Genomic DNA, 24,024 nt, shown 5'->3' with positions numbered 1-24,024 from the left:
GATATGTCCCCCTTTGAAGCTACGGTAAAGAATCGATTATTAAGATGTTTGTTGCGAACAATCTGCTCATCGATCCTTTTCGATAGGTTTCAATGACATATCAATCGATACATCGCAAAGCACGCCACGTCATTGGTTGCACCAGTCGCATAAGCTCCATTATTTATAGCACGTTTTAACTTCCTACGGTCGAAATTTCAAAAATTTCCATGTTTGTCTGAATATCGTTGGAAAAAAAATCAAAATTCTGGGCAGAGCTTAAACAGCATCTTTTCGTCGCTTTGTTCAAGTCTTTACCGAGCTACCTACGCATTCCTGCACTGCCGTGCTAAGGAAAAACGCCGTATGAACCTTCAGGCGTTGCCAAATTTCCTACGGAATAACCCGAGTTTACATGGAAAATTGTGAATATTTTTTTTTCAAAATTTTTAGACAATTTCATACGCAATTCAATCGAAAACCTCCGAAAATTTTGAGGAAAAAAATACATAGATTGCGTCAAAAACACATGTTTTAGCCGGGGGAATTTGGCAACTCTCGAATATTCATGCTGCGTTCTTCCTTAGCACGGCAGTGCAATTTCACCATCGATATCTAGGGTTGGCCGTTTGTGCCTAAAAGGAAAAAAATCCCTGTGAAAGAATTATTTCCCTTGAGGGATTTTTTTCCCTTCACGAGCGGGCTTTCGTCCCATGTGTGGGAATTTTTTTTCCTTGTGTGTGATTTTTTTTTCTTGTGTGTGATTTTCTTTCTTATGTGTGATGTTTTTTACTTGTGTGTTATTTTTTTTCTTGTGTGTGATTTTTTTTTTTTTTGAGTGTGATTTTTTTTTCTTGTGTGTGATTTTTTTTCTTGCGTAAGAGAATTTTTCGTGCCCTTACTTTTTTCTGCCTTGGTCAGATTTCATGCTTTTGCCAAATTTTGCAAGTAAAACAAGAGCCGTGAACTGTGATCGATATATCTCAAATAATCGATTAATCGACCGGGCTCGATCTGATCGACACCGGAGTTGACGAATACCTCGTCTACAGCGTTGCCGCGTATAATTGTTAATTTCATAGAACACAACCCGGCACGGAGAGAACCCGGCAGTCGTGTCTAACCGGAAGAACTTGAGGAAGAGAGAGAGATGAGAGAAGAGAACGCAGAGAGAACGGCACGGAGAAATTGACGTTAGGATACCGAACGACTTCGACTTCCAAAGAATCGATCGCTCGAAGCTCGATGCTAAATAAAGTCAGAGCCGAAAGTTACAGTTTGGCAACAGCCTCTGATTGATAACAAAGACGATGACAAGTTCTGCAGAGACAATATCCCCACGAGGAGAAAATCTCACACATGAGGGGAAAATTCCTACACAAGAAAAAAAATCACCCACGAGAAGAAACATCACGATCAGGTGAAAAAAGTAAAAATCACATACAAAAAAAAAAAAATCACACACAAGGAAAACAATTCCCACACATGGGAAAAAAGCTCGCTCGTGAAGGGAAAAAAATCCCACACGGGAAATAATTCTTTCACAAGGATTTTTTTCTTTTAGGCACAAACGGCCAACCATAGATATCTGTCAAGGGCGAGGTTTTTAGGTGTTTCCATCTCCGTACTCTTCGTTTGTTCAGCGCCCATTACTCATACCAAGGGAACTGCGAATGGGTGTTAAATCTCGATTTGGATGTCTGTTGCCTTACTTCTCAACATGAATTTAAACCCTAAGTCCGGAAATGGATCTCGATAGCTGTTTTGAAAATTACCACTCGTAATTTATTTTTTCATGCGAATACTGCTCGACATTTTTTTGCGAAAATACTCGGAGAATATTTTCGAAGAACGGGGGAAATTCCAACAAAATTTCATAAGAAAACAGGAATTGGGTCTCTTTTTGAGAAGTAAACTGTGACAGGAGATTTGTAACGCCGCAAACCACGAGAAGCGGTTCGGTAGTTTCATCATCGACGAGGGATTAACTATTCCCAGCTGAACAAAAGTAACCGATGTTAAACTTGAGGAATTTTCTATATTAATAGGCCACGGCCCCCGAACTCACGGGCATTTTGGGTTTTTTCTCTTTTTTTTCTCGACAACTTTTTGTTAAATTCTTTATCTCAGCGAAAAATCCGACTAGATTCTCTAGGGGCCCTTTGAGTCCAAGGGACAGATTCAAAGAGGTCTGGATTTTGGGGTGTCATGGGGCCCTTAAACTGTAAGATTTGGGGACCCTAATGACCGTTGGGTGACTAGGGAGCCTGATACTGAAATTCCGGTGAACTTCAGAGATCGCGGGCCCTATTATACTGCCGTGCTAAGGAAGAACGCCGTTTGAACATTCGAGAGTTGCCAAATTTCCTTCGATGAAATGTTAAATTTTGTGGAAAGTCATGAATGTTTTTCCTTGACATTTTCAGGAACTTTAGGCTAAATTGGGAGCAAAATTATCTGAAAAATTGGAAAGAAAATATTCACAAGTTTACCAGGAAATTCGTGTTTTATCAAAGTAAATTTGGCAACGCCCGGAGGTTTATGCGGCGTTCTCCCTTAGCACGGCAGTATACAAGACAATTCCATATGGACAGACTCCACTCGGTCTTCATCAGTGGCTCGGCGTGAACGGTCGAGTATCGATATTTCTCCATTTGAAACTATGGTAAAGAATCGATTATTAAGGTGTTCGTTGCTAACACCCCGTTTATCGATCCTTTCACATAAGTTTAAATGGCAGATCATTCGATACACCGCAGAGCACGCCACGCCACTGGTTTTCATCCCTTGAAAGCTTGGAGAATGGATTTGTATTAACCCTAACCCGATGCTCATTCAAGGTTGCAGAATCCTCAAACGGATTAAAGACCTGAAAAAAAGAGAGAAAAATCCTCACGGGATGTTTCATTCGACTCTGAACTTAATGGTATTGAAGCCCCAATACCTATGTTTTGCTGCGACCCTGAGAGCAAGTTCTACAGGGCTGCTAAAATTTAAACCATGGATTTGAATAGGTCTGGAGATAAGATTTTGGAAATCATGGGACCCCGGAATCCCAACACCAGGGTGACAACTGATTCATCAACTGGGAGTGAGTTTTTTCCCGCTGTAAAATAATTAAAAATTGCCCCCAAACGTTCCACGTTAGAAGATCCTTTCGGGTTCTGCCATATCCAAGAGTTGCCAAATTTCCTTCCATGAAATGTTTATTTTTGAGGAAATGTATAAATATTTTTCCTAGAAATTTGCAGACTTTTTAGATCAAATTACGAACAATATTATCTGAGTAATTGGAAGAAAAATATGCAAAAATTATCTTGAAAATTAGTGATTTGTCATAGGAAATTTGGCAACGCCTGACGGCTTATACGGCGTTCTTCCTTAGCACGGTTGCGTACCTGCCAGCGCTCTGTTCCCCTGAGCGTTAATCCGGTCCTGTGTAATTGAACTAACCCTTTTTTCCCTTTTTTTTTTAAAAAAAATAAAGGAAGAAGATGCTGCTTGATCATTTTCCTTAATGAACTTGATGAATTATGGGAAAAATATACTGTTAAGAAAATAATAATTTTGAAAAGAGTTAAAAAGCAAAGAAATGGGGAGTGGGGAAAAATTGAGCGTGTACAAGTATACAATTTCGACGGAGTAATTCGGCAGACGCATAACCAGGGCCGGATTAAGGGGGTGGTCACATGGGCCGCGGCCCATGGCGGCAAATCTAGGGGGCGGCAAATTTTGCGATTTTTTAAATGTAAGTATGAAAAAAAAATCGGATTTAGAAAAAAAAATTACAAACTAGAAAAGGCTACAAAATCTCTCATTTCCTGAGAGTATAGTAATTTCTAATTTTGTCGTCTTTCAGTGATACAAGAGACAGCACCTTTAATGGGACCGCGTTTAACAGAAAGGAACCAAGCCACATCAGCTATTGTCAAAGTTAACTGGACAATTTAATTTTTTACGAGAGAATGTTTATGCGGATTCTTTTGAAAATTTTAGGGAATTTGCTTCGTACTACGGAGAAAATCCACTGAAATTTGCACGAAAATCCGCAAAACCGCTTACCTGTAAAGATTTAAATTTTCCAATCGAATTTGGCAATAGCTGATGTGGCTTGGTTCCTTTCTGTTCAATGCGGTCCAATTAGTCGAGTTAAGAGAGAAACCAAACACACAATTTGGCCTGGAACGGCGCGACTTAGGGAGAAATGATGACGAGGACTTGAGATGAAAAGGAGAAGCCCTCGGCGCGGCAATCGGCATGTAACACATATTAGCGCCTACAAGACTGCACGAATACTTCACGCATTGCATCAAACACAGTGCGGTTATTGTGGTCAGCGTGAAACGGATGGCGCCTAAAAAAATGCGTGAATACTTCACGCATTGCGCCAAACACAGTGCGGTCAGCGCGGCGCGGCGGCGGAAGTTAAAATCATTAAACCAAATTTTATGTTTGTTCTTTCATAATTTTTCGTTCATTTCTTATGAATGGAAGGCCTTGTCCATTAGAGATAGGTTTACGGAACTTAACTTTCGCGCAAAGTTACGTGACCTTTTGCTACTAGTGTTGACAGTGTTTTCCCAAAAAATGTGTTCAACACGAGTAAACGCGTCTTATGCACCCCTCTCCCGCTGGCACGTTCTGGCACGTGGCACGAGTTATGTGATTGCGGACTTACACCGTCGATTTGACGTTTTCCTTAAAACTGTGTTTCGATTAGTGTAGGGTAGGTGAGGGTAAGAGTACGATTTTCTTTTGTTTTTCCTGTATTTCCGAGACCGAATCGACTTTTAGGGCGGGAAAAGTGGCCAGGCACCTACAAGTGCCCTGCGTTGTCCGAATTTAGAAATCAAATCCATGGCTGTGACGAATTTTTTAAAAAAATTTGAAAATGTGTACTTTTGCCCCATTTAATAATTGGGCAAAAGTTCGCAGGTGCAATTTTTTTTTAAAAAAAATCTCCTGGGCTCCAAATTGCTGTTACATCCCAGAAAACGACTGAAACTGTCTCAAAGGGTTCCAGTAGTGCCTAACCACTTTTACTGTGAAAAACTAAAAAATAATTCAGTCTCCACAAGCTCCCCAATGATTTTCGAGGTCATTTTTTTTTTAAACAGGAAAAGAACAAGGTATAATAATTGCCCAAATTGAACAAAGAAACATAAAAATTTATGAAGATACTGAGTTGCCTACATCGTCTGTGTTAAAGTTCCTATACACCTCCCCCCCTTACTATGCCCCACTTTTGGGCGCGTACTTTTGCCCCATTCTGGCTGCGTACTCTTGCCCCATTTGTAAACATTGGACAACATAAACTAAAACTTTGGGCCCAAGGCCCAAGGTGTGAAAACAACTACGGATTATTAAAGCCAACACTATAACACTTTGATATGGTGCCTGTCCGATTTTTTCCATCAACTATTCTACTCACAACAGACAATAAATCGATCTTTTTTGCATGAAAAGTGAATTTGCCTCATAATTCCGTCAAAACCCATCTGCTTCGCACAAAACTTCGTCAACAGGTGAAACTCTGTTGCCAACAACCAACACCCGATGCCATCATAAATTCAAACAAAGCACACGAAAAAAGTGCGGTGCGTACTTTTACCCCGTGTGTACTCTTACCCCCACCTACCCTATATGAATTTACCAACGGGCAAGAAACAACGACAGGTAACCAAGCGGTGATAACACATTACCCGAGCAAACGTCAAGTCGAAGATAATTAAGTGTTGAGAACAGGAGGAGCTAAACACACACGTGAGAAACCGGAAGAAAAACACACATCATCTGAGGGGCTTGAAGGACAAGGCGCATAAGTGCAGTTTTTGCTATTTCGAGAAATACGTATTTTAAGTTTCGAAATTATATTGATCCTTATGACGGGATGAAAGTTCAAACTGACTTTTCGATGCTTAAAAATTGGAATTGTGGAACGAATTTTTCACAGATTATGCATTAAGAATAGTTTTATTGAAATCTCTAATATCTCAATTTTTTCAAAAACTGCACTTATGCGCCTTGTCCTCCGAGCTCCTCATCTGGTAATTATGATCTAGTACCCATTTCTTTCTGTTCCCGCAGAAAGGAAAGTTACCGGAAACAACAATTTGCAAACCATTTAGGCATTTTTCTAGAGGATGCATGGCAGTTCACTCAGTGCCTGCTTAGAGAGTTGATCGTGCTTCACACGACAGAGAAGAATCTAGAAATATCTTGGTCTTAGCGCGATCCTGGAATTCGAAATTTCTGCTGGACTGACACTGCCCTCCTTTGATTTGTGGCTTATCTGCGGACCATGATGACTTACGCTTGTTCATTACTCTTCTGGCGTTTTGTAAGTTGCGTAAAAGCACATAAGGGGACGTTTCCTCATGTGGTCGCGCGGGGTTAAGTTCAAGAAAGGGATTTGGAGGACAAGGCATATACAAGTACCTGCATTTTTTTTAACAAATAGGGATATTAATGATTTTAACTAAATCCAGTCTTGAAATATACCCCGTGAAAAATGTACTACTGATATCTAATTTTTATGTATCAAAAATACTGACTATTAACTTCCCTCCCATCATAAGGTCTCACGTGATTTTAAAAAATCACGTATTTCTTGAAACATCAAAGGCTGCACTTGGCTCCAAGTAAAAATTGGTAAAGTATGCATAATTAACATGTGTCAAGACTTGAAAGCTTTCGCATTTTTATTTTCTGCATGTGTGGAGAATGTTCTGCAAGAGTTCAAAGAATGCATTTGGATGATTTTATTCATTCGAAATTGCGGCGTAAATATTGGAAACTGCAATTGAAAATATGTGTTTTCGAAAATAAGTTCTCTTGTTTGCCTATGATCATGTCAATATTCACATTTATTAATCACTCTCACTTTTACATCCATGTTCTTGCTCTGTTCAGGTTTTTGCGACGGCTGTATTGATATGCTTATTCAAGGACGTGGAAGTAGAATCACAAGTACGTATTTCAATGGTTACTCACTCCATCAAAAATTCTACTCAATATAGAAATTTGTAGGCATCCACGAGGACTGGGACCAAAAATTTCGATGAGTGTTTTCTGTCAAGTCAAGCTCTGAGGAATTACAATTAGAGTTTCGATGGCCATACGCGGTTCTAGACTTTCATGCTTGGGGGTGCCCAGAGGTGGAAAATGTCGCAGACCGGCCCCGAAGGGGACGGTCGCTCAGGGGAGGCCTAAATTTCGGCCCTCAAGTTTTATCCCTTTCCTACCCTCCTTTCTCTTTTTCTCTCCTTCCTTTTCTACTTAAATACCTATAAATTCAATGTAGAAAATTTTTAGCAAAACTTTCCATCAAAACTACAATCTTACCATAAAAAAAACAGTAGGAGCTTTGTAAAACACGGCTATCAATATTAATTCTGTTTGAAACATTTTCAATTAATTGCTGGGATTTTTCCTCAGTGTGAGCGAATACAGAATCTTTAAGAGCAGTAATTTCACGGTTCTGATAACCGTACTTAATTTTTGCTTGGGGGTGCCCGGCACCCACTGGCACCCCCGTAGAACCGCCTATGTCGATGGCCAGCAGTCTCTAATAGAAACTACGTGGGTGGACGCCACAAGTCAAATATGATAAAAAAATTATTTTTTACCAGCAGTCTCTAACACTCCACAAACATACATATATACAATGAACTGCGCGGGCAGTTCAGTTCTCGTTTCGTCGTCTTTCAGACGGAAAAACGTAACTAACTTTCAATGTTGCAAAATTCGACCCATTCACTAATTTCATTTAGGATACTGTTAGGCGTTTTAATTTGAAAATTTCAGTGAGTTTTCTTCGAGCTAGTGAATGAAGCACTGAAGTATAAAGAAAACAAAAATCACTCGTCTGAGTTTTATTTCACTATTTCCATCAGATAAGAACTTGAATGATTGTTGTTATTAAACACCAAACCTGTTGAAAATAAAAATAAAAAAAATCAATAAATAACTCCCGCTCCGTTGATAAATCCCTGATACCGCTTACTTTTGAGCTTTTAAACTAGGACGGAATGACTCTTATTTTCATTTACAGTAGACTCTCGATTATCCGGATTAATTGGTGCCGGGCCCGATCCGGATGAAAAAGAAATCCGGATAATAATAGTAAACACAAACACCACCGACCAACACCACAGTATTCTTATTATGTATACATCAATTACATCATGTACATACCAACACGAATTTAAAAGGTTAACGCCAAACTTAACGACTCAATGGTGATTGTGAATGGTAGCCGACAACGATAAATTACAATACAACGATTAAAGCGCGTAATGCGTGAAGTATTCATGCAGTCTTGTAGCCGCTAATGTGCGTATTAGGCTAAATAACCGACTGCACTGCGTTTGGCGTATTGCGAGAAGTATTTATACGCCGACCTCACTGTTTAGCGCAATGCGTGAAGTATTCCTTCAGCCTTGCAGGCGCCAATATGCCTTGCGACCGCTTCTCCGCGGATCCGCTCACTTATCGGAATGCGCACGTAGTTACATGGTTGAAAAATCGATCCGGATAATCCAGAGTCCGGATAATACGAAGCCGGATAGTCCAGAGTCTACTGTATTTGCTTCTCTCATAGCACAAGCTGTTTGCTTTTTTCCTTGTCATTTTTTGGAAAATAATGAAAAAAATAGCATTCATAGCATATAAAATTGTATTTGTTTTTTAACTTCTGTTTCTCATTTTATTGTCATTGTATATCGTCCAATTTCTTAAAATGCGAACTAAGTGAGGCGCTATTTCCAAAATTGCCTGGAGGAGGACCTTCAGACCCCCTCCCTCTTCTTAGTAGGGCCACAAATCCACTTTTGGAGGGTCCCGCCCCTTGAAAAATTTGGAGCCAATCCGCTCTTGTTTTCAATAGTGTGTGTACGTTCAAAAAGACTTGACTAAGAAAAAAAACTTTCGAGGATAGGCCTCAGCATGAGCTCAAAGTGATATTGCCTCATGATCCCTTTTACGAGGACTTTGATTTGATGTTTTATCTCTAAAATGTACACAAGAAGAGCTGTGAATACCTCAGCTGTTTCATCGAAAATGAATCCCAGAAAATAAACTAAGTAATTTATTTAGGCAGCGGTGTGTTATATCAGATTTTTATTGTTGCATACAGGATGGAGCTGTGGAACTTGCCTTGATGCAACAATTCGAACAATTCATGGTCGAGCACGAGAAAGTATACGATTCACTGGAGGAGAAAATGAGGAGATTCGAAATTTTCAAAGACAATTTAAAGAAAATTGAAGAACTCAACGCTGATCCCGAGCAAACAGCAATATTTGGTGTCAACGTGATGGCGGACTTAACAAGTAGGTTGAATAACTACTTTAGGTTGAATTAACGTGAATTTTTAAGAGGCCGCAAACAACACTCAACAGGATATTCAACAAATTTCAACAAGAGAAAAAATACTTGTGTAATTAAGAATGTTTGAGTTTCCACATTGAATATTTTCAAAAATTGACAAGTGGCACAAATGATGCACTACAGCAGCGGCAACGGCTTCAAACGAGATTTGTCAGTGGTGGCGTGCTTTGCTATAATTGGATTGATCTGCCATTTAAACCTATGGTAAAGGATCGATACGTATTCGCAACGAACACATTAATAATCGATTCTTCACTACAGCTTCAAATGGGAAGATATCGATAATCGATCATTCACGCCTCGCCACTGCACACATTACACATCGACGGTGAAACTTTGATACCACGTAAGTATGTCGTTCGCGGTGTTGGGAAATCTCCGTTCCCTTCGACTTATAGATTGATGGGCCATTTGAACCCATGGAAAAGTATCGATAAGTAGGGTGTTCGCAACACCTGAAATGATCGATTATTTACCACAGCTTCAAACGGAGAAATATCGATAGATCGCAAAGCACGCCACGCCACTGGTTCCCTTCTTATTTTTTTAACCCTCAAATGCTCAAGCCGGAACAAATTGATCGGGGCTTGCTCGAAACACGTGACCATATGAGGTCGGTAGATACGAGCTTTAAATGGACGTATTTCTACCAAACAGACCTATGTGTAGGTGCAAATATGGGGTGTGCTCGTCGAAGCTGCATAAGAAGCAATGTAAAAGTGGGCGTGATTCCTTTTGAAGAATTGGAAAAGCGGGATTTTACATTCTATCAAAGAGACCTATGTGCCAACTGAATGCGGAACTCGTGAGCCGCGGGCATGGCGAGAGAGCGTTGTAGACAGGGTTCATGAGTTAAAGTGCCCCGACGACGATGTCCCCGCTTCCGCGTCCTCGAGCTTACCCTCGTTCGTTGCCACTGACGTCACTGGCGCTTTATTATTCTCATTCACTCTTACGCAAAGAGAACTAACGAGCACACCCCATATTTCTCACCTTCACCTAGGTCTGTTTGGTAGAAATACGTCCAAATCCAAGTCTACAACTATCTACATCAGGAAAAAAGGATCAGGCGTCGGATTGAGAGGGAAGGAAATAAATCAAGTGTCAGTTTTTTTTTTTTCATTCTCCTCGCTCTATTTCCATGTTGCGTTGGTTCTGTTTGTCTTATTTGTAATGGTACTTCAAGAGCTGCGGGAGCAACAAATTTAAGATTCTAAATGCAAATTTATCATGAAATTTTCAGCACGTCATAAAACATAGAATTTTTAAAATTTCAACATTTAAATATACTGAAGCAGTGGCGTGGCGTGCTTTACGATATATCGATTGTTGTGTAATTTAAACCTATGGTAAAGAATCGATTATTAAGGTGTTCGCTGCGAACAACCTGTTAATCGATCCTTTTCCATAGATTTAAATGACAGATCAATCGATATATCGCAAAGCACGCCACGCCACTGTACTGAAGGCGTGTAGAAAGGACGGAACAAGGGAAGTTCGCAAATTTGAAGAGTTATTCTTTTTCAAAACATTGAGAACCCGTGAACTCCCCGCCATGAATTTACAGAATTCCGTAAACTGTCAAAATTTGACTACCGGGCTAGGCATTTGATAAAATGCCTGATTTGATTAATTGCCTTCGACATTTACATGTTGAACAAATGGATATCGACAGTGGCGTGGCGTGTTTCGCGATACATCGATATATCACTATTTGAAGCCGTGGTTAATGATCGATTATTAAGGTGTTCGCTGCGAACACCCTGTTTATCGATACTTTTCCATGGGTTTAAATGACCGATCAATCGATATATCGCAAAGCACGCCGCGCCACTGGATATCGATACAATCTCACCTCTTTGATGTATCGAACACGATCCATTGTGTAAAGCGGAGTTTTTGGTTGTGGACAGGAGAAGAGTTCAGGGCGAGGTACCTTACTTACCGGATGCCCGACGACAGGCGGGAGAACTTTTTGACCAGATTAGAACTTGATCATGAAGAAGAGGAGGAAGATGAGGAAGAGTGGGAGGGGAGAGATGGAAGATTTGGATTGCTCAAAAGCACGAAGAAGCCCAAGACGACGACGACGACTTACCCGCCACCCACCAAAGGCCCTCCACCTCAGGCATGTACAATCGACTGGCGCAAGATCAGCTCCAATTACCCTTCGGTCGATGATCAGGTAACCTAAAACCTGTACTGCGGGTCGATTGTTGAATCGTTATCGAATGCTTCCGATCGATAAATCCCTATCTTAACAATGCTATATATCGATCAAGGTCATTCGATATCGATTCAACAATCGAGGAGCTGCCGTCCTAAGGAAAAACGCCGTATGAACCTTTGTGCCTTGCAAAATTGATTTCGGTAAGATACGAATTTGGGAGGAGACGAAGGGGACGCCCAGTGAAAGGGTGGCGACAGGGGGTTTTAGAAGAAATGAGGGTGTGCCAACTCCCTGAAGGGCTTCGAGAGGATCGGGGACTTTAGCGACTATATAGGTGTCGCAGAGCGCCAGAGAGCGTTATAAAAGCGGATATATTCGGACTGCATTTTGCAATTTGGAACTATAAATTTTGGTTCCTCTAGAAAAACACTTGTGTGCCTAGGGAAACTAATGGCACATACGTCGTTTTTAACCGGGATAGAATTTATGGTTCCAAATTGCAAAATGTAGTCCATTTATATATCAAATACGAATTTTCTGGAAAACTTGTGAACATTCTCCGTCCAATTTTTCAGAGAATTTTCTTTGCAATGCGATCTACAGTATCAGAAGATTTCAAGCAAAAATATCCATTATTTGTCTCAAAATCAATATTTTCGGAGGGGAAATTTGGCAACTCTCGAATGCTCTTGCGGCGTTTTTCCGAAAATGCCGCATAGTGGATTGAGTCAATCAGAGAGGTCGCACATAATATTATTGACTAAAAATGCAAATTTTTATGTTTATTTCGTCACATTTTAAATTGTAAGAGTTGCTTCTAGAGGTGAATTTTACGAGGAAACCAATGGGACCACTTTCAGAACCTCGAAGCTTTGTGTAAATGGAGTTATAAGCTTCTCAAGTTTTCAAATTTTTTCCGATCCCTCCTGTTGACTCGATCCACTGTGCGCCGTTTGAACTTTCTATAGTTGCAAAATTTCCTCCAATGAAATGCTCATTTTTGAGGAGGGTTATGAATATTTTCTCTTGCGATTATCCGATAGTTCAGATTTAATTACAAGAAACAATTCTCTGGAAAATTAAACGGAAAATATTTACAAGTTTTCCGGAAAATCCGTATTTAATCAACGGAACTATGGCAACTGACAAAGGTTCCTACAGCGTCTTTCCTCGGCACGGTACCTATAGCATAAATGAATATTCCTTCCGGGATCGGGCAAGAAAACCTCCATGATGACGAATCGCGCACGCAATTGTTTTGTACGGAAAATGACTCGAAGATCTCTATGTTAGCGCATATGAAAGGTTTGAAATTCACTTTTATCTTCACAATCTTCGTGAAATTGTACGCATTTCTTAGTCGGTTGGTATGGATGAGTTAGGGAGCGTTCATCAATTACTTAAGGCTCTAGATGGGAGGAGGGGTATGAATCTACGTTATGCTGCGATACAAGGAGGGCAGGGAGGGTCATTGCCAGCTATACTTAACCCTCTCTACTTTTGAAAAAAAAAAAAAAAAAAAAAAAAACCGCACAAAATCCGGTATGTATTATCATTATTTGGACGTATTTATGCTAAAAGGAACTATGTTGCACGGAAACCCTATGCACATAGTTCCTTTTAGCATAAATACGTCCATTTCTTCAACGTTGTTTGTCATGTCATCATTAAAATATTAAAAATCGAGCTATATTCTCAACAGTTAACCATTGTCGGGACACAGAGACTTTAACGCAAAGTAGAAAAGTTGGATGGGTCAATTATTGAAATTGATAGACACCGCTATAGACAAAGAAAACAAAAGGGGTATTGAGGGATCCTATTGGTGGAAGCGGGTGGTTGCAATGGACAAAAGAGTTGGGTAATAGACTAACTAACGGTAACGCGTGATACAGATATTTGGACCTCCAAGGAGGTGAAATGGTTGAGCAGTGGGAGTTTGCAACACCGATTTATTCCAAGCATTCTACTTTACTACAGGATATTAGTGTTACAGAATTGATTGCATTAAAACATGCCAGTAAAAAGCAACACAGCAGTATTGAAGTGTTTCAATGCAACCCATGCTCTTGTTTTCTTCAAGGCTAAAAGTGGCAGTTGATCACAAGATTGCAGTTGAAATAAAAGCCCTGCGGGCCGATTATTAAAATTGATAGACAAAGCTATAGACAAAGAAAACAAAAGGGATATGGTAGGATCCTATTGGTGGAAGCGGGTGGCTGCAATGGACAAAGGAGGTAGGTAATAGACTATAACTAACGGCAACCGACAAGAGACCCGGCATTAGGCAATCGTCTTCCCTCCAAGTCTGTAAAAATCACCAGTTTCAACCAATGGGATCGCTCCATACCCCCTATGACTTTTTTGTCTACAGCTTTGTCTATAAATTTCAATAATCGTCCCGCTGACTGGACTATATTAGTTGCAATAAAGAGCCACTGTATCTGGCTCACTTAAGGAAGAACGTAAGTGGCAATAGTTTCCCTATGCAAATGCGTACTTTTATAATTTTTTGCAGAAACAGTGTGGATCCTGCTGGGCATTTGCATCGGTTGGCGCGTTTGAGGTGTTGCTTTCTAAATCGGGGAAAACGACTAAGCTGTCGAAACAAGGTAAATTGTACGTATTTATGCTAAAAAGAAGTATGTCACACGCAATCCGTATGCACATAGTTCCTTTTAGCATAAATACGTTCAATTCAATGATGGTTAGACATTAAAACTGGTATACCGAATGGTTCCTTCCACAAACCTAAAGCTAGACTTAGACGTATTCATGCAAACGGAGTCCAATTTGGGAGTTCAAAAAAGAATAAAGGAAGGGGGAAAAAACATGTTTCTTGATGAGGGATGGATTGCACTTTAGGATCAGAGCTCGGAGGATGAGTTGGAAAAAATCTGGCTCCTAAGAACTTTCATAAGTTCAATCGGCTTATGAGAAACTGTATGATGTCCCAGGAGCAAAGAAGGCTTGAGACTCGACGTTTTATAAAAAGCCGTAAGGTGATGTAAGTGATATAACTGGACGTATTTCTACCAAACAGACCTATGTGGAGGTGAGAAATATGGGGTGTGCTCTAGAAAGCTGCATAAGAAGCAATGTAAAAGTGGGCGTGATTCCTTTTGAAGAATTGGAAAAGCGGGATTTTACATTCTATCAAACAGACCTATGTGCCAACTGAATGCGGAACTCATGAGCCACGGGCATGGCAAGAGAGCCTTGTGCACAGGGCTCATGAGTTAAAGATGCGGATCCGCGGCTCGGAGTCTTCATCGTCGCCGCTGACGTCACTGGCGCGTTATTATTCTCATTCACTCTTACGGCCAGAAAACTAACGAGCACACCTCATATTTCTCACCTCCACATAGATCTGTTTGGTAGAAATACGTCCAACTATGTAGTTTAGAAAAAGAAGATAGGAGAATAGGCATACCACGGTTTCCTCTTCCAGTCCCTACTGAAAATAAAGTTTTTAAAGGGGGAGCAAAATACGTTGGGTCTAGAACGTTTCCGCATAGTTCGCTCAAACCTGTTGCGGAAAAAATCATTTTTTAACGCCTAAGAGACTTTTGGATTTCTAGTGGGCTAAACGGAGAAATTGCATCATTTCCTGAATTGATCATTTTCCTATCTGCAATGGAATGCATTACCGATGGCGGAAAAGTTAGTAGAATTCGGTGATTTTTACAAATAATTTTACTTACGCTTTGAACAAACTTAATCCAATGTAATTTTTTAGAAGCGCAGCGAATTCAAAAATACCAAGTCCTCTGATCGGTTGATTTCTGCCCTCTTCGTAGAATTGGTAGATTGTACAAAAGACAACGACATGTGTGAGGGTGGCTGGTTTGAACCGGCTTTCAAAGTAATGGAGAACCCAGGTTTGTGCGCCGAAAAGGACTATAAGTACACAGCTAAGAATGGCACTTGCAAGTCTAAATTCACGGTGATAGAAAAGCTGAAATCTTTCAAAGACGTCTCAGGTAGTGACTCAAAACTAATCGCCGCTCTTCCGACCAGTCCACTTCCGATTGCGATGAATTGTAATGATGATATGCAAGTAAGTACCGTCCGTGTAATTAACATTATCATGCAACAGTGCTTGGAAGTCAATCCGAGGATATTTATGCACTGATAAAAATCCCGGCGCGAAATTCACGCTTACTCAGTTGCTACTTTGACCACCTGTTACTCTGAGTGCATGGATCCGGCGCGAATTTCGCGCTCTGGCCGGAGTGAAAAGCTAACAAGCATAAAGTAAAACGGAACTGCCGTTAGCATGGAAAAGACCCCGAGGCGCGGCGGTAATAGACGAGTGCGTTATCACTTTGCCATTCGACGCTCATGACAGACAGCGTTGAATGGAGATGTTGCATGTGTGAGGGATTTGCGATTTGACCATTGATTCTTATGTAAAAGTTCGCGAGAAACACGATGGTGCCGCTGGTTTTCTTTGAAATCATCTCCCAAGCTCAAAAAAAGCTCTCAAGTTGAGGCCAAAATGGAGGGGATATCCCACCCTACCCTGAGAGTCCACTTCTACATCAAGACAAACTCTCCATGCAAAGATAGGGAGCAAATGGACGTATTTCTACCAAACAGACCTATGTGGAGGTGAGAAATATGGGGTGTGCTCTAGAAAGCTGCATAAGAAGCAATGTAAAAGTGGGCGTGATTCCATTTGAAGAATTGGAAAAGCGGGATTTTACATTCTATCAAAGAGACCTATGTGCCAACTGAATGCGGGAGTCATGAGCCGCGGGCATGGCAAGAGAGCGTTGTAGACAGGGCTCATGAGTTAAAGACTCCCTCCAACGATCCCCCCGTCGTTCCGGAGCTCCTTCGTTGCCGCTGACGTCACTGGCGCTTTATTATTCTCATTCACTCTTACGCAAAGAGAACTAACGAGCACACCCCATATTTCTCACTTACACATAGGGCTGTTTGGTAGAAATACGTCCAAATACCTTAGCAGTGATGCCGTGTTCTCAGTTTTAGAGTCCCCAAATAAAGTGGCAACCCTGCCAATGTATTTGCTCCCTATCTTTGCATGAAGAGTTTGTCTTGATGTAGAGGTGGACTCTCAGGGTAGGGTGGGATATCCCCTCCATTTTGGCCTCATTTTGAGAGCTTTTTTTGAGCTTGGGGGTTGATTTCAGAAAACCAGTGGCACCATCGTGTTTCTCGCGAACTTTTACATAAGAATCAATGGTCAAATCGCAAATCCCTCACACATGCAACATCTCCATTCACGCTACTTGAGGTACCTCAACTAATTCGTCCTTCGTTGTCGTTGGTGATTCACGCTCTGGTCTTTTCACTCAGAGCGCGGCGCGAAATTCACGCTGGGTTTTTTTTTCACGCCGGCTGTTCACTCAGAGTAAATCATTGATTTTTAACAGTGTGGTGAAAAAGAAATCTACACTTCTTCGGTTGACGGCTCCTCCGGTAATATGAATAAAGTAAATAGCGAGTGACTCAATAGAAAAATCAAAAAATAAGACCAGATCGGTTAAAAAAATTCCTTGACTTTTTGCAAACACTTAGACCATCTTTTTCTATGGCCTGATTTTTGTCGAGGAACTCCAGGACTAATTTCCTCTTCGATTTTTGATATTTTAGGGTCAAACTAGCGCCAAAATATTCAATTTTTTTTCCTACATGCATTTACAAAAAGTTGAGAAAAATTATTCTCGAAAGATGAGGCCCCTTCTCACAGATCCGGTCGTAAATGATTTGTTTTCGTAAAAATGGGGGCTCAGCTTGATTTTCAGAATTAGTATTACTCATGCTTCGACGGTGTAAGTCGGCAATCGCATAACTCGGAAAACGCGATTTTTCAGGAAAGGGAAAAAACTTTCTACATTTCTCATCTTTGAAGCTAGAGGGAAGATGATTCTTGAAGACCATGGGCGGAAATAGGGGTGGCGGGGGGGCCGGCCCCCTACGTGACTGCACTGAGAGCTCAGAGTACCATTTCAAAGTTTTGTATGTGCATACGCAAAAAGACCTCGTGCATTCCCCAAAGAACAATCCTAATCGTCTTTAAACTACGCCAACGTGGCTTTGTTCATTTATGATGTATCGACGGTGTAAGTCGGCAATCACATAACTCGGTTTGCGATGTCGCAGACTTCCTGTCATACTTTATTTTTTAAAACGGAAAACTACTCAATGGCAATTCTTTAAAACTGCCGAGACTTTTCTTCTCTGTGCGAAGAAAATTCTGAAAAATTTTCGTCAAACGATATCAATTTGTTCTCCTTTAAAAAGATAACATAGAAGCGGAGATTTTCAGACAACACAAACGAGATATGTGATCGCGGACTTACGCCGTCGATATGTAGTCCAATTTCTTCGAATGTAAACAGGAACTCTCACTTTTTTAAAGTATACTTTACTGATTTTTTTCTTTATTCCTGGAGATTATACCAGCTGTCCAATGCCGCTAAAGCGCGTTTTATTTTTCCTCTTGTTTTTAATTTGTAGTGGTACGTCGGCGGTGTTATGATCTCTAAATATTGCCCTGCAAATGAAACAAACCATGCTGTGGTTATCGTTGGATTGTGCGGAGGTAAGCATCTTATTAAAGTGCTGTCTTTTTAAAGTTCTCGGCACTACCAACAGGCCAGTTTCTCAAATCGTGTTTCGATGATTTTAGATTACAGATCAGCAAAAAATGATAAGAGCTGTCCTTACACCAAGTTATCCCCTCCAATATTAACGGAGACCTTGGTGAAAATTGGCGATAGGAGCTGCGTTTCAAAATACCATAGGAGTTCTTATAGCCGACTAAAGAAGGCTATTGAAAATCATATAGCTGGCTGTAGAAAGCGCAGCAAATTATATAGCCGGGCTATACGAAGCTATAAAAAAGTATACAGTCGGGCTATAGTTCCTATCGCTGGGCTTTACACTTTATCGTCATTGGCTATAAAAGGCTGTAAGAAATTGTGTAGAAATTCGTGTGCTTCGGAAATCATTAAGTTTCATAGGAGCTACCTTAATATTTACAAAACACACATTATATTTTTCTTTAAAACATATTTTTTCCATCAATTAAATTAAGAATAATCCATACAGAGTGTGCAAACATTTCAAAATCATGAGTTGAAAAACGCTGACTTCACGAGATTAAATATTAGAGCCTAACACAAAGCGGAGCGGCGACGCACTGGCGCCTACAAACCTAACAGGGATACTTCACGCATTGCGCAATGCGTGAAGTATCCCTGTTAGGTTTGTAGGCGCCAATGCGCGTTTCGCGCTCTCTGCCCGCCCGCCGCGCCGCAGCGTGGCACGGCATCTGAGGCAACTATTTCACACTAGATATATTGCACAATATCATAAGAAATTGAAGGTGCTCCAACATATTTAGAATGACAGGCATCCTTCAAAAGTACGGAGCTTTCCTCGCGAAATAAATCAAGATACTACGGCACAAAAAGAGAGCGGTGGTCCAAAAACTAACTAAGTCCTAGTATTCGTATTTAGTAACGTTAAGCATAAAATTTATCGTCTGGCTGTTGCTTGATCGCCATCGGCTATAAAAGGCTATAAGAAATTATACAGCCGGCTACAGAAACTATTGGAAATCTTACAGCCGGCTTTAGGTCTATAGTGTTTTGGAACACACATTCTACTGCCAATTTTTACCAGGGGATATCGCCTGACAAAAAGCACGGCGCATGGCGTCGTCTACCGTGGTGGCCGGTGGCGTGTGGTTCTGCCCAACTTGGTTTCATCCGAGTTTTAAGTCGGGGAACAAGTGCGAATTTGTATTCATCTTTGATAGAAACGTCCAAATCGGCAGAAACCATGGGATGTACTATCTGAATTTCCGGCATTCTGCTATAGAATATCGACGGTGAAACTATACCAGACCACGTATCTCGTTTGCTGTGTCTAAAAATCTCCGCTTCCATTTTATATTTTTTAAGGGGAACAAACCAATATCATTCCTTGAAATTTTTACCGAGATTTCATCGCGTAAAGAGGAAAAATCATGGAGGCTCTAAAGAATTGATGTTGAGTATTTTTACTTTTAAAAAATTAAGTATGGCAGGAAGTCTGCAACGTCGCAAACCAAGGTACGTGGTCCGGTAGTTTCACCATCGATATGTCGTCATTTTATACATTTTGGCCGCCACCGCTTCAAGGCAGAAAATGAAGACTGAAAAGTCTAATGTTCCTACTAATAGGTAGTTTCTAAGAAAAATATCCATTTTCTTCCGACAGACTTGTTACAGACTTGTGTGCGCCCGATGAACCATTCATTCTCATTGGTTGCCGTCGTGTCCTCTCAACACGCGTATTTTATGGGAAAAACAATTTTATTCCACTTTTACGGACATTCACATTTGGGCGACTTTTTTCAAAATCTTATAATTTATCTGTACTCCTCTCGACTGTATTGAGGTGCAGGGATACAGAAAGATCATTTGCCTTCCCATTTTTCAAGTTGACCCTCCCATTTTAAAAACTCCTTCTTTCATAGGCATTACGAATAAATACTTTTGTATAGCTCCGTGCGTACAAATTGCCGCGATTTTACGAAAAACTTGTGATTTTTACCGCGGATCTGCAAATAAAAACGCGATTTTGCCGAATTTACCTGCGGAAAACCCGCGTGGTCGCGGTAGAATGACTCAGCACGACAGTTATACATTTTTGAAAATATAACCGAATAAAAATTAATATAAAACACTATTACAAAAAGTTTGGTCGCCAAACTTTATTTATTTGTTTATCTTCCCCATCCTAGCCCAGCAACAATAGATCTTTTGGTAAATTGAAACCTCCTCCTTTTGCCAGTTTAAAAATGTTTAAACTCTAGAATCCTTAGTAGTCCCCCTCCCTCATTCTTAGCAGGTATGATCTTCCTGTTTTAATCATAGTAGGTAATGCAATTCTCCATACATTTACTAAGCTTCTTGTTTTAATCATAGTATAGGTAATGCAATTTTCCATACATTTACTCATTTTCTTTCACGTCTTAACTTTGCGTTATTTTTCTGAAATTTAGATGCCTGGCGTATACGGAACAGCTGGGGTACTAAGTGGGGGGTAGAACAGGTAAGATTTTTAGTCGATGATGGGTCCTTGTAGCTAAACTGCTTTTAGCGAGAAAATCTAATTATAAGCATTACGCTACATCCATTCTTTAAAAAAACCAAATCAAATGGCTGCAAAGGCGAAAAATATATCCTTCGTCAGTACGCATTGTGTGTCAGTTACCTATCTTGTGATGTCTATAATCAATGTAGTCCCTATGGGAGGACCTGTCTCAGTGGCAAGACATCGACTATCGATATTTCCCTATTTGAAGCTACGGTAAAGAATCGATAATTATTAAAGGTGTTTGTAATACAAACACCGTGTATTTTGATTCTTTTCTGTAGGTTTTAATGAAAGATCAATCGATAAATTGCAAAGCACGCCATGCCACTGATCTGTTCCCAAAGTTTTACTCTTGGATTTCACTCTTTGTTCGCGAATCAGTCAATCTCATGCCTCTATGAAAACGAAGCATCATCGTGATATTCAAATGATTATCAGTACGAAAAGATCTTCAATAATTATCCCCACAGTGTTATCAAATTTAAATATAGTTTGTTTTTGTTTCTTAACCTGGAAACGGGCCAGAATAAGCTAGAGTCATTTTATACTGAGAGTTAAGACACACACACCCCCCCCCCCCCCACCCTCATGGAGTCATAAACGGGAATAAAGATTACACCATTAGAAAGTTTTTCGTAATCTTTGATCGGCCCATTCTCAAATCCCTTTCTCCGTTCCTTCTCTCATTCCGTTTGTCCCTTGCCGAACCCGTAATTTCCCGGTCCATTCCAGATTACAATCTTTGCAATTGGTGAAAATGTAATCTTTATTCCTGTTTGTGACATTATGGAGGCCTAAAATACGGGAACCAATCAGAAATGGATTCACGTTGTCTTAACTCTCAGTATGAAGGGACTCTAGAATAAGCGAGTTTCCAGGTAAAGACACTACCCACATCTCAATCCAGCAACAAGGTTGGGATGATCATTGAAAATCTCTTCGTGCCTCTGAAGATCATTTAAACACCATGATGATATTTTGCTTTCACGAGGGTGATGCTATCCCTAACCCCCTCATTCAGTCAACCCTACATTTTAAACTACATTTGGACCATGCACATTTCGCAATTAGGAACTAAACAGTATCTCATTCGTAAAAGCACTTATCTGCGGATGGAAACTAATGGTGCATATGTTGTTTCCTGAATGAGCTGGAATTTGTAGTTCTCAATAATTGTCAAATGTAGTCCATTTGGCATCCGAATGAATAGGAGTTGTTAAAGAGAGGACCAAAGACATAAAGACGGAGCGCTCGTATCTAAAAGCACGGGGAAAAAGTGAAGCTAGGTTCGGCGCTGCGCGCTTGTGTGAGTGTGTAAATGAGCGCGGGAATCCATGGCGGCAAACGGAAATTTGATTTGAACTTGTCCTCTTGATTTTTCCTTATTTCTTCTTCGAAACGTGTTTTAAATGCTTAAAACGATTATATTAAGAAAGTTCGGTCTGCGTCCTAATATATTACACCTACTTTTGCTCGGTAACAGGCAGTAATCTCAGATAAAGTTAGTTTTTCTTCTGCTTATGGTGGTTCTGCAGGTTCAAACAGGCCGTTACAGTTCTAGATCTACGTTACTCCCAAATGAAATCAGTCGGTCGACGACGGACCGAAACTAACCTAAAGTTAATAAAATATGAGTGTGTACCTGAATTTGGGCAAAAATCAACCTAAAATACTTTGTTTCCACAATTTTATTTATTAGTTCCCGCCCTACATTTGAATTCAAACTTGTCCCGATTTCGCCGCCAATCCTCTAGCCAATAGTAGAGGTGATTGAAAAGAAGCTCTAGAAGCTTCATTTTTTGCTTTTAGTGCTCCGTCTTTATGTCTTTGGAGAGGACTAAGCTGCCGTGATAGCGGAGAGAGCTGTAAGTGCAAAAATGAAGTTTTGAAAATATGACATTTTATTTAAAGGAGCCTCTGTTCTTTGTCAAATTGCCACAGATCACTCGAGAGACTCTTAGAAATCGTTTGGATGATTAAAATCGACCAATTCTATTTCAATTTTTTTTTAAAAAAAAGTGTATTATTCGTTTTCATATTATGCTAGTATTAGGCGAGGCAGCCGTGAATGCTGTCTTCTATATTCTTTCGTGGGCTCGTTTTAGACCATAGAGTACATAGAGTCGTAATGTAAATGGGAGAGCTGGCGCCATGTTCTGCTCGAAGAGTTCCGAGCCCGGTGTGCCCCGAGTTCGGGTCACTTTTTCGATACATGTTCGATGTAAAATGGCGGTATGGAATACGTGGTGATTCCCATCTTCTTTGTTTACATCAGATGGCCGGGTACCCGTGTATCGCAAACAATCGATTATGAATCGAAAAAGTGACCCGGCGTCACACAGGAGTCTCGGAATTCGGGACCTGGAAAATGCTTAAAAGTGGCGCCAGCTCACCCACTTACATTACAACTCTATGTACTCTATGTTTTGGACACGCAACAAACACATTTTCAGGTTACACCGAGAAAAAAGATTAATATAATTTACCATTCTTTCACGCTGTATTTTACACAGCGTGAATTCAAAGTCGATTCTGTCATTAGAGGAATGGTTACATGTACCAGTATATACGAGTAGTAACGTTTACCTTTTTTCTGGCAGAATTGACTTTGAATTGACGCTGCGTGAAATACAGCGATGAGGAACGGTAAATTTTACCAATCTTTTTTCTCGATGTAGAAATTGGCAGAAAAGGTCGGCATTTTATTTGAAAGCACTGCTCTCTGAAGGTGCCTATACCTAACGCTTCTTACGGCCGTTTTGTCTGAAACGACGCCAATTTTTCTGCACGAACAAACAGCTCTCTCACTCATTTCGTTTTCATACAAATGAGACAAATTGTGCTGTTTTATCTAATTCAGTGATTTCATCTATAAAGATTAGAAGAATTTTGTTGGAAACTCGATTTCGAGCATTTGAGACTTACGGCTCCCTTCGCAATCACGGCAGTATGAATAGTGAGTGCCCTTTGTGGCGTACATTTGATGAGCACAAACATTGATTTAATTCCTTTCAACAGGGTCATATTTACATCAAGAGAGGTACATGCGGAATAGGGGGCTACGCTTATCAGCTCTTTGCCTGAGTTTGTTCTTCGTGTGGAGAAGTTCTCTACAGCACCAGGAAGGCTATCCGGGAAGGATGGTCATCGATTCTGTCACGCTCTTCTCACTGAGAAAAAACAAGTATTCCTATATTCACGTGCAAGAAAACTACACAGAGAAATCTAACAATTGTTGGAAATAGATGATTGAATTTAATCGACGATGATTTTTTTTATTCTTTAATGTTCGAGGCGCAGGTAGCGCATCGAGGCCGCGTAGAAAGATAGTCGAGTCAAATAAGGGTTGAACCCAGAGTTAACTG

The 24,024-nt window shown here is 40.4% G+C and overlaps 1 protein-coding gene across 2 annotated transcripts; it reads left to right on the top strand.

Annotated features, from left to right (window-relative positions):
• The first annotated feature begins 6,115 nt into the window (after positions 1 to 6,115).
• On the top strand, positions 6,116 to 23,918 carry LOC109036925 (cathepsin L 2). Of its 2 annotated transcripts, XM_019051348.2 has the most exons (9): positions 6,117 to 6,319; positions 6,892 to 6,948; positions 9,116 to 9,311; positions 11,283 to 11,554; positions 14,058 to 14,151; positions 15,340 to 15,599; positions 18,029 to 18,113; positions 20,565 to 20,614; positions 23,678 to 23,918. In XM_019051348.2, exons 1-9 carry the CDS (start codon positions 6,281 to 6,283, stop codon positions 23,741 to 23,743), a joined length of 1,119 nt encoding a protein of 372 aa, XP_018906893.2. In that variant the 5' UTR covers positions 6,117 to 6,280; the 3' UTR covers positions 23,744 to 23,918. The 2 variants fall into 2 exon arrangements, with proteins under 2 accessions (XP_072155798.1, XP_018906893.2); XM_072299697.1 differs by lacking the exon at positions 18,029 to 18,113 and having other exon boundaries at positions 6,116 to 6,319.
• The last annotated feature ends 106 nt before the right edge of the window (positions 23,919 to 24,024 follow it).

Source organism: Bemisia tabaci, chromosome 4, assembly GCF_918797505.1.
Source record: "Bemisia tabaci chromosome 4, PGI_BMITA_v3".
NCBI classification, from domain to species: Eukaryota; Metazoa; Arthropoda; class Insecta; order Hemiptera; family Aleyrodidae; genus Bemisia; species Bemisia tabaci.
Note: the sequence above shows the minus strand (reverse complement) of the source record. Positions and strands in the feature narration are given on the sequence as shown.